We start from the raw sequence: 11,891 nt of genomic DNA, 5'->3' as shown, positions 1-11,891 counted from the left end.
CGTGAAGCAAATGGTGTGACCCATAGATTGACACATCTTGCTAGTGTCTCTTACTTAGATGATTATTGGTTAGATGAGACTCCTGCGATTATCCAGGATATACTCTATGAGGATTCTTGTACTAGTACTCGAGGTGTAGGTAACATGTCCCCCTCGCTGTACAATCATCCTTCTTATTTTAATAATAATAACGGGCGTGGGGCTGAGCCTCCCAGTAAGAGAAATGTGCAAAGAAATGAGCCACAAGATTTCCTCAACTTCCATGGACATGAAATTTTGTATGTCTAATGTAATCTTATTTGATAATTATTTGAACGTTAGGTTTCGTAGAGGCTCATCTGTCTAATTTGTTTTTTCTTTAATTTTCTTTAAAAAAAATAAATAAATAAAGCCTTTTCTCCTACTAGTACCATTACTATCACGAAAAAGCTAGTTCCATTCCTGTGTTGCAGCTTTACAAGTTAATTTTTAATTCAATAATTTCATTCAAAATCACATGACTCGGATCCTCTGCCTGAAGTGAAATACTATAGCACATGCAAAAAATTGAAATCACTACCGAAAACTATGATAGCATGATGCAGTTTGCTCTGGCTTACCACATGTTTTAGGCTCTGCTGATTTCATCAATGAAGGTTTCCTTTGCCTCTGCTAGTTCTAGTAAAGCAAAGGCTCTTCTCATATGGAAAGCACATCATGGACTTAGCACTATTGCCATCTATTTCTTCCACTAGTCCAAAAGTAAATAATTTAAGGAGAGACATAAACTTTACAATGGGAGTAGCAACGTTAATATGTTTAAGCTCACTTGGCCATTCTCATATGAAGGAGACCCTCATTAACCACCAAAAAAGAATTGTTCCTATCAATTAATTTTGAGTTCAAGAGAGATGCAAAATTTCCAACTCACACTTCAATTTCAAAAAAAGATAACATGCAAAGACTAAACTAAAACTCCAAGTCTCCCCAAATTAACCAAAACAATCATTTATTTTCTTGGTCTGAAACCAAAACCATCATAATCAAGAAAGAAGAAGTTAAAATAGACTTTTCAAGTCTGAATTCTAAACTAAGGTCTATGAAGAACAGTAGGAAATGCAGCCATCCAGAGCACTATAAATAAAGACCAGAACAGATAGAAGGTTGTGCTCTATTTGTAACACATACAAAACCATGGGATCGTTAACTTTTTGCCATAAAGTTTGTTCTCTAGCATGCTTTACTTTGTATGTCCAGCTAGTTGCATTACCAAACATTGCGTTTGCTTCTACTAGTTCAGCTGAAGCAGAGGCTCTACTCAAATGGAAAGCCAACTTTCAAAACCAAACTCAAAACAATTTGACCTCCTGGACTTACTTTCCCATCAATTCCACCCATCCAAAAGAAAATGGAAGCCCATGCAATCGTTGGAATGGTATTTCATGCAACCCTGCTGGAAGTGTCAACAAGATAAACCTCACAAATTCTGGTATTCAAGGTACGCTGCATGGATTTTCATTCCTTTCCTTCCCTAACCTTGAATATCTTGACCTTAGCGTTAATGAACTCTTCGATTCCATCCCACCTCAGATTAGTTTCCTATCCAAACTCACCTATCTTGATCTATCTTGTAATCTGTTGTCTGGGAAAATCCCACCAGAAATTGGTCTTCTGGCAAATCTTCAGGTCTTGCATCTAAATGAAAACCAGTTAAATGGCTCAATTCCTCAAGAAATAGGGCAGCTTAAGTTTCTTTCTGAGCTTGCTCTATACATCAACAGTCTAGAAGGTCTAATTCCTGCTTCTTTGGGTAATTTGAGTAACCTAACTTCTTTGTATCTCTATAGTAATAACCTTTCTGGTGCTATTCCTGTTTCTCTGGGTAATTTGAGCAACCTTACTCTTTTGTATCTTCAAGAAAATCAACTTTCTGGTTACATTCCTCCAGAAATGGGAAAACTTTCTAATTTGGTTGATCTCCAGATGGAATCCAACAAGTTAACAGGTCTCATCCCTCCGCATTTTGGAAACTTAAAAAAGCTCACTTATTTGTACTTGTACTCGAATGGTCTTTCGGGCTCTATTCCTCCAGAAATAGGAAATATGAAGTCTCTAATTCAATTATGTTTTCAAACAAACAATCTTTCTGGCTCAATCCCTCCATCGCTAGGTGATCTCACAAACCTTACCCATCTATATCTCTACCAAAATAACCTATCTGGAATCATTCCTAAAGAGCTTGGGCACCTGATTTCTCTTGTTGACCTAGAGTTGGAGGAGAATCAACTCAGTGGTTCCATTCCCGCTTCAGTTGGTGACTTGAGTAACTTAGAATTTTTATTCCTTCGTGATAACCAACTTTCTGGCCCCATCCCCCAAGAGATTGGGAATCTCATGAAGTTGAAGGGTCTCTTCTTAGATACTAATAGTTTTTCTGGTCATTTACCCCAATATATTTGCAGTGGTAAATCTCTGCAAAATTTTTCGGTAAACAACAACCATTTGGTAGGTCCAGTCCCCAAAACCTTGAAAACTTGCAAAAGCTTACTGAGAGTCCATCTTCAAGGGAACAATTTGACAGGCAATATATCAGAAGTCTTTGGTGCCTATCCAAATCTTCAATATATAGATATTAGCCACAACAACTTCTACGGTGAAATCTCACCCATGTGGGGGCAATGTCCTCAGTTAGCAACCCTAAGAATTGCAGGAAACAACCTTACTGGTAGCATACCACCTGAGCTCGGCAATGCAACCCAAATTCATAAACTTGATCTTTCCTCAAATCATTTAGTTGGGGTGATTCCAAATGAGATTGGGAGGTTAACAGCTTTGCTGGATCTGATATTGAATAACAATCAACTTTGGGGTCGCATACCATCAGACTTAAAAACATTGACGAATCTTGAATATCTTGACATGTCCACCAACAAATTCAATGTCTCAATTCCAAGCATTTTAGGTGACTTGTCCAAATTACACCACTTGAATTTGAGCAACAATAAGTTCCGCCAAGAAATTCCAATTCAATTGAGCAGTTTAGTTCACCTGTCTGAGCTAGACTTGAGTCATAATTCACTGGAGGATAAGATACCAACAGAAATGAGCAAAATGCAAAGCTTGGAGATTCTAAATCTTTCCCACAACAATCTTTCTGGTCCCATTCCGACAAATTTCAAAGAAATGCATAGCTTGGTTCAAATTGACTTATCCTACAACCAGTTGCAAGGTCCTGTCCCCAACAACAAAGCATTTCAAGATGCTCCTTTGGAAGGCAATGAAGGACTGTGTGGCAATGTTGCAAAACTTCAACCTTGCAATATTCCCTCCATGGATAATGAGCATACCTCAAAAATAGATAGAAGGCTCATGTTTTTAATTATTTTCTCTATTTTGGGAACACTTTTACTTGTACTTAACTTCCTTGGAATTTCCATGGTTAGAAAAAAAAGAAAAAAGGAGCAGGAGAGCAGGCAGAGCAATGTGCAGCACCAAAATTTCTTTTTAATGTCTGAATTTGATGGGAGACGAATGTATGGAGAAATCATCAAGGCAACCAATGGTTTCGATGCTGTATATTGCATCGGAAAGGGAGGATCTGGAAGTGTCTACAAGGTAGAGCTACTATCAGGTAGCATAGTTGCAGTGAAAAAATTCCACCCAATACTTGATGGTGAGGAGTCGTCTCAGAAGGAATTTGTTACCGAAATAAGGGCACTAATGGAGATACGACACCGGAACATTGTGAAACTTCATGGTTTCTGTTCACACGCCCGTCATTCGTTTTTGGTCTATGACTACCTAGAAAAGGGTAGCCTTGCATCAATGTTGAACAAAGAATACGAAGCTAACAAACTGGACTGGAGCACAAGGGTCAGGATTGTGAAAGGTGTAGCTCACGCCCTATCCTATATGCATCATGATTGCTCTCCCCCTATTGTGCATCGAGACATATCAAGCAACAACATACTGCTAGATCACGATTATGAGCCCGTTGTTTCAGACTTTGGCACCGCTAAGCTTTTAAATCCAGACTCATCGAATTGGACTGCCCGCGCAGGCACATATGGATATATAGCACCAGGTAACAAATTTGTTGAAAGAAATGTTCTTGAACTTTTATACTTGGTCAATATTAATGATGTTCTGTTCCTCAATGTTTTTGGTAGAGCTTGCTTACACAATGAAGGTTACCGAGAAATGTGATGTTTATAGCTTTGGGGTGCTGGCATTGGAAGTGATAATGGGAAAGCAGCTTCCTGATTTCATGTCCACCTTTTCGACTCCATCCGCCAATGAAGACATATTGCTGAAGGATGTTTTCGACCAACGCCTCGCCCCTCCTACACCAAATAATGAGAATGAACTGATAAGAATTGCAACGCTAGCAATTGCGTGCAAACATTCTCATCCAGAATCCAGGCCAACAATGCAAATCGTTTCTCAAGTGTTATTATTACAACTTTCAAATTCCTCTAGACTACCAGAGATTACTCTTGAACAACTCATTAATTAGTATCTAAATATTGTGACAAAGAATAAGATGTTCTTGGTTATGCATAATTACATAGTAATTAGTTTTCACATGTATTTTTAGCGAGAATAAAAGCTCTACTCTTTCATTCAGTGTCTTGCTTTTGGAAAGTTAGTTTCAGCAATATTAGAGGAAAGAAATATGTCATTAGTCTGCATTCAAGTGACAACAGATATGTTGGAGAGAATGGTGGTTCGAGCAACTCATCTAATCAATCTAGGATTGATTGAAGGATCCTAGTTATTTGTATTTACAGCTTTTCCTAGAATAGAACACTGAGAGGTGTATATATCATTCACTTGTACAATTGAATTCAATCAATCAATTACACATATTCAAACACCATTTTGTTTGTGGTATCAGAGCACCAATTCTGGTGTCTCTAACCCACTATATTCCGCTACAATCAAACACCAAAACACCACCACATGTTGCCATGGTCGAAATTATCGAAAACATAGAAATTCCGAAAGCCAAAAATGATTCTTCATCCAAATCCATGGAGGAGATTGAGACAAGGTTACCCTTTGGTCTTACACCATTCTGATACACCAAGGCTCATCCTGGTTAACACACTACTTGATGGACACAATTACGGACAGTGGAGCCGCTCAATGCGTCTCAGTCTTAATTAGTGCCAAGAACAAGCTAGGAATGATCGATGGAACAATACAGCCGCCTCCAGCTACCGGCCCCAAATTTCCCATGGGGAAACGTTGCAATGACATGGTGTTGACCTAGATTCTTCATTCAATCCAGCCTGACATCGCCTGTAGCGTGATTTTTTCAAATACAGCAGCTGTAGTATGGAGTGATCTTGAGGACAGATTTTCACAAGGGAATGATTCCAGGATCTATGAGATTCGACAAGAGATCGTTGAATGCCGCCAAGGCTCTTGATCAGTTTCTATACACTACACCAAACTCAAGGCTCTTTGGGATAAGCTAGCCTCCTATCAGGAACCCATCATGTGTAATTGTGACGGTGCTAAAACGCTAGCCAATCGAGAAGAAAAAGAGAGGGTTATGCAGTTTTTAATGGGGCTAAACGAATCTTACTCTAATATTCGTGGCTCAATCCTGATGATGAACCCTCTCCCGGATACAAAGAAGGTCCATGGCCTCATCCTCCAACATGAGAGGCAGATGGAACCAGCAACCCGCTGTGAACACCCACCAATTTCAAATGCTATGCAAGCTGCATGCACATCAGGCACATCAAAGACTCCTTTATTTTGCAAACCGCTGAAGTGTACGTATTGTGAAGAGGAGAATCACCTGGTGGATCGATCCTACTACCTTAAAGGGTTTCCAGTGGGCCACAAATGGCATGGGAAGAATGTGAAGCCTCGAAACAAGAGGGCTGCTGCCCACAATGTGGAGACAAAGACAGAACCTACTAATGAGAGCCCAACTTTCACCACTGAAGAATACAAGCAGATCATGGCTTTGTTTCATAATAAAAATGGTAATGATCAACCATTTCAAATGCGACAGGTATTTTCACACCCAATTCCAATGATATACAAAATGACTCTCATTCAACTTTATACTGGATTGTGGATAGTGGATAGTGGAGCAACAGACCATGTGTCTCATCTTTCACCCACTCACAATAATATTAAGGCATTATATGATTTCATGGGTTACCTAATGGAGGGAAGGCTGCCATTGAAAGTATTGGATTCATTAAATTGTCCAAATATTTATCTCTTGATAGGGTCCTACATGTGCCTAAGTTCTGTGTGAATTTAATTTCTATGAGTAAATTGACCCGAGCCTTAAAGTGTATAGTGATATTTTACCAAGATTTTTGTGCTGTGCAAGACATGGATACGAATAGGACGATTGGCCTGGGCAAGCATTTTAATGGGCTCTATTAACTCACACCATCTCAAAATCCACATCTAGCCAATCACATCACCTGTACCTCGAATCTTTGGCATCAGCGTCTTGGGCACCCATCTTCTGCACCTGTCCAATTTCTATCTCAAGCTATTCTAGAAATTATGTTTAATCCTTGTAATGTTTGTCCGTTAGCAAAACAAACCCGTTTATCTTTTCCTTCAAGTTCGATAAAAACAACCGCACCATTTGATTTGATTCATTATGGTATTTGGGAACCACACAAAACTCACACATATTCTGGGGCTCGTTATTTTCTCACCATTGTCGATGATTTCAAACGTTTTACCTGGGTTCATCTTATGAGTTTCAAATCCAACACTCAAACAATCTTGAAATCATTCTTTTCCTGGGTAAAAACACAATTTAATAGTGACATTAAAATACTTCGTGCCGACAATGGGGGAGAGTTCACATCCATGCGTGGTTTCTTTGATGAGCATGACACTATTATTCAACATACTTGTGTCTACACCCCCCAACAAAATGGGGTCGTAGAGCCTAAACATCGCCATCTTTTGAACGTTGCTCGTGCTATTCGATTCCAAGCAAATTTATTATTACAATTCTGGGGTGAAAGTGTTCAAATAACTTGTTATCTTATCAATCGTCTTCCCACACCTCTACTTTCTCATAAATCTCCATATGAACTCTTGCATGGCACATCTCCAACTTATTCACATCTCCAAGTCTTCGGTTGCTTGTGTTATGCAACCAATCTCACTCCTTCTCACAAATTTGATTCCCGTGCACGGCGATGTATTTTTCTTGGGTACCGTCATGGTCAAAAAGGCTACCATCTCTATGACCTTGAAAGCAAAAAATTCTTCACTTCCCGGGATGTGATTTTTCATGAACACATTATGCCTCTAACTAAATTGCCATTTCTGGAACAAGAAGACTCTCTAGTCCTACTCACTCTAGAACCCGCCCAGCCCACTTCTTCCATTGACCCATCCCAATTTTCTCTACCCATTATTTCACTAGAGCCCATTTTATCTTCAGAATCCGCCCAGCCCACTTCACGTCGTCTCGGTCATAATCTCTCTCTTCCTTCTTCAACATCAGACTCAATTCACCAGAACTTGCTGCTTCCTTCTTCTCCATCATCATCCCCATCGTCGTCTCCTACCTCCCCATCATAGGCGCCACCATCCCCAACCCCATACCCACCGCTGACCCAGTCCACTACCGATCCCTCACTGTTGTCCTCCCAATCTCCAACCCAATCCCAATTCCCGAATTCACCTTCAACAATTGCCCAAATTCTGTCCCTGACTCCAGTGGTTTCTCTGCAGTCAATAGAGCTTGTTCCTCCCCCTATGTCAGCCCCACGATGCTCCCATCGTCCCTAACAGCCACCACCCTATCTTCGAGACTATAAGACTCATCACACCATTTTTGTTTGACCCGGCTACTTCCTCTTCCTCCACGTCCTGCACTAGATACCCACTTCACCGGTATGTATCCTACTCTGGGTTCTCTCTTGGATATCGTTCTTTTGTGCACAATATTTCTCAATTTGTTGAACCATCAAACTATGAGTAGGCTCATCATCATCCTCAATGGGTTAAGGCAATGGATTCTGAAATTCGAGCCCTTGAAGATAATAATACATGGTCCATGGTTCCTCTACCTTCTGATCACCGTCCCATTGGCTGTAAATGGCTCTTCAAGATCAAATACCATGCCGACAGCACCATCGAACTCTACAAGGCTCGGCTAGTTGCAAAGGGGTTTACTCAACGCGAAGACATTGATTACAAAGATACCTTTGCCCCTATTGCGAAATTGATTACAGTTCGGTGTCTGTTGGCTGTTGCTGCAGTGTGAGATTGGCCTTTGCACCAAATGGATGTGTAAAATACCTTCCTCCATGGCTAGCTTCTTGAGGAGGTCTACATGCTGCCTCCTCCTGGTTATGATTGACAGGGGGAGAACTTGGTTTGTCAACTTCACAAATCCCTCTATGGTCTTAAACAAGCATCTCGCAGTTGGTTCCAATGGTTCTCTTCTGCCATTCAAGACGTTTGTTTTCAACAGTCTCGTGCCGATTATTCATTGTTACACAGGTCCATGAGTTCCATTATTGTGATATTACTTTATGTTGATGATATGGTTATTACAAGGAACAATGAGAAGGCCATTAGTGATCTCAAAAAGTTTCTTAACAGTTGTTTCAAGATTAAAGATCTTGGACCACTCAAATACTTCCTTGGCATAGAAGTTGCACGCTCCAAAGCTGGAATTTCAGTTTGCCAACGTAAGTATACATTGGATATATTGGAGGAGGCTGGATTACTTGGGGTGAAACCTGCAAAGGTACCTATGGAGCCCCATTTGGTGCTAACCGAAAAAGGGAGTGATACCCTCAAGGATCCTACTCAGTACCGGAGATTGATTGGGAAGTTAATTTATCTTACAATCATTAGGCCAGAGATTACTTATGCGGTGAATACACTCAGTCAGTTTATGTAGGAGCCTAAGGTACATCACCTTAAAACAGCTCATCGACTTTTGCAGTACCTCAAGGGAGTCCCAGGCCAAGGGTTACCATTCCCTGCACATAGTTATCTTCATTTGGTAGCTTATTGCAATGCAGACTCGGCAAGATGTCCAATTACACGACTATCAGTGACAGGGTACCATATTTTGCTTGGCAAGTCACTTGTGTCATGGAAAAGTAAAAAGCAAGCCACAATATCAAGATCATCAGCAGAAGCAGAGTATCGTTTTATGGCTGCAACTGCTTGTGAACTCAGCAGGTTAAGGTACCTGTTGAAAGACTTACATGTAGAACATCCTGAAGCAGCAAGATTATTCTGTGATAATCAGGCATCCCTACACATTGCAGCAAATCCAGTGTACCATGAGTGAACAAAGCACATTGAGTTAGATTGTCATACGGTTCGCGAAAGAATCAACAAGGGTGAAGTCAGGACTACTTATGTGCAAACTGGAGATCAAATTGTAGACTTGCTCACAAAGCCTCTGCGTGCACCAACCTTCCACGAACACCTCAGCAAGTTGGGTGTCATTGACATCCACACTCCAACTTGAGGGGGAGTATTAGAGGAAAGAAATATGTCATTAGTCTGCATTCAAGTGACAGCAGATATGTTGGAGAGAATGGTGGATCAAGCATCTCATCTAATCAATCTAGGATTGATTGAGGGATCCTAGTCATTTGTATTTACAGCTTTTCCTAGAATAGAACACTGAGAGGTGTATATATCATTCACTTGTACAATTGCATTCAATCAATCAACTACACATACACCATTTTGTTTAAGCAATGCCTCAGTGAAAAAGAAAAGAAAAATCACCGATTAGGAAGTCATTTCTTGAATCAATAATGAATTAGGAAGTCATCTAGTCTTGAAAAGAAACATTACCAATCAACAATGCTTCAACTAGTCATCATTCATCCAGATGAATCAGTTATGGCATGGAGAAACAAAATTATTGGACAAGTAACAATGTTATGCTATTTACACTTTTATCACTCAATTTTCCACAGTAACATATCAATTTTCCACAGTAACAATGTTATGCCATTTTGATAGGATAACAATGTTATCCTATCAAACATGCAATCAAAGTCTAGAAAGCTAGCAAATCATAACATGTTCAACACAATAAACATATAGGAAGGTTATCAACTTAAGTGCACAACTTAGTATGAATAAGTTCATCTAATTGCAATCCTTTTCAATTAAATTCGACCTTTGTCCAAAGCCTTTACTACTTTTGATTCAAATTCACAAAACTATTAGGTGAATCGTAAACTTAAATCTAGCACCAATTACAAGCAAACCCTAAAAATTTCGAACTATTTAAGATAAACACATAAAAGATATCAATCAAGCAAATTTAATTGAACAAACTCACAAAAGCAACTTTGGAACCACAATATAAGAATCAAAAATCTCATTCAATCATAAAAATTTCAGAATTAAACTTTGTTCAAACATCAATGTCAACTAGAACAATTCCAACGAAATCAAACAAGGTTACAAAGAAAGAGGTTGAATTACACCGTGAGATGGAGATGGGGATGAAGGATGAAATGCTTGGATTCTTGAATCTCGAAAGCAAGCTTCAAGGTGGAGAATGGATGATGATGCTCACGGCTCCTTCTTCTTCTTCTTCTTCCTTGCTTGAAACGTTGAATGCACTAGAGGATGGAGAGAGCTTTTCGCGTATAGAGTAATTTTCTGAATTGTAAGGTGTGTGAGACGTCTAGAGTAGGGGAGTATATATAGGGGACAGAAAAACTTGGTCTCCAAGCCGAGATTCTTCTTTTATTTTCCATGGAATTAATTTAATAATTCCACATAGCTTCCACCAATGATAATTTGCCAAGTAAGCCCTAGTGTATCATCCAACCAATCATAAAAATCCAAAATGATTACTTAATATATTGTTGCCGAAATTGCATGAATATATTCTGATTTTTCTCTTTTATTTCGGCCAAAATACCTTTAGGGAATATAGGAATGAATCTAGATGCATTATGAGCTTTTTCTTGATGTCCACACTTCTTCTTTCCTTAAACTCTTCCCTAGAAAATCTCTAAGCGTAATCTTTTATTTTCTTCTTGATTTTCACGCCAACTCTCTCTCTTCTCTGTGTATTTCACGGCAAAACCCTCCAATAACATCTCTTATGCGTCACAAAACCCTAATTCCATGGGCTTTTATGGGCTTTTATCCATTTTGCCGAAAATCCAAGTTAATCTAGAGAGTTCTTGGGCCTTGTTGAGTCACCTTCAAGCCTTGTCATCTTCCAACGCCATTTCTTCATTATTTCGATCAAGTTTCTTGGTTAGCTTCAGAATCTTGCTTGATACACTTTCCTCTTTTGCACAGGGTTTCCTGGTTGGAACAGGAAAGCTTATTTCTTCATTTCTGCTCATTTGTGTAGCCCTTTTTGTCTCATCTTCACACCTCTTAACGTTTGCTAGCTCCTCTTTCCTTTCGTGAGTTCATTTCCACTTTTGACCTTCGAGGACCTGAAAATAGAAACTATTACTAAAAATAGAAACTTTCCTAAAACGAAAATAGAAGCTTTCCAAAATTGAAAAATAGAAACTTTCTAAAAGTGAGAAATGGAAACTTTCCTAAACTCAAAAAGGGAAACTTGCTAAAAATGAGAAATAGAAACTACAAAATGGAAACTTTCTACAATTAGGAACTTTCCCAATCGAAGAAAGGAAACTTCCCTAAACAGAGTTTCTTTAAGGAAATAACGTAGGAAATGTAGGGAAATAGCAGTTGAAACGTCGCATTAAAATGCTCCTATTAAATTTCCCCACACTTATCTTTTGCTAGTCCCTTAGCAAAATCACATCAAGGACTCAACTAAGACTCAACGAAAATTTAAAGACTCTACTCACAAAATGACTCTATTGCGCTTCAACAATTTGTCTCAAAAATCTCTTACTTTCACAACATCAAAATTAGCACTCAAC

The 11,891-nt window shown here is 39.3% G+C and overlaps 1 protein-coding gene across 1 annotated transcript; it reads left to right on the top strand.

Annotated features, from left to right (window-relative positions):
• Positions 1-1,164: 1,164 nt before the first annotated feature.
• Positions 1,165-4,675, top strand: LOC112195428 (MDIS1-interacting receptor like kinase 2). The gene is made up of 2 exons (XM_024335866.2): positions 1,165-4,063; positions 4,149-4,675. Exons 1-2 carry the CDS (start codon positions 1,174-1,176, stop codon positions 4,493-4,495), a joined length of 3,237 nt encoding a protein of 1,078 aa, XP_024191634.1. The 5' UTR covers positions 1,165-1,173; the 3' UTR covers positions 4,496-4,675.
• Positions 4,676-11,891: the final 7,216 nt, after the last annotated feature.

The sequence above is a fragment of the Rosa chinensis genome, chromosome 3 (assembly GCF_002994745.2).
Source record: "Rosa chinensis cultivar Old Blush chromosome 3, RchiOBHm-V2, whole genome shotgun sequence".
Lineage (NCBI taxonomy): Eukaryota > Viridiplantae > Streptophyta > Magnoliopsida > Rosales > Rosaceae > Rosa > Rosa chinensis.
Note: the sequence above shows the minus strand (reverse complement) of the source record. Positions and strands in the feature narration are given on the sequence as shown.

What these genes read in the sequence shown, in the direction of transcription:
- LOC112195428 (XM_024335866.2), top strand. Translation starts at nt 1,174, where the DNA reads ATGGGATCGTTAACTTTTTGCCATAAAGTTTGTTCTCTAGCATGCTTT. An exon ending in ATATGGATATATAGCACCAG is followed by an intron (nt 4,064 to 4,148) that starts GTAACAAATTTG and finishes TGTTTTTGGTAG; the next exon opens with AGCTTGCTTACACAATGAAG.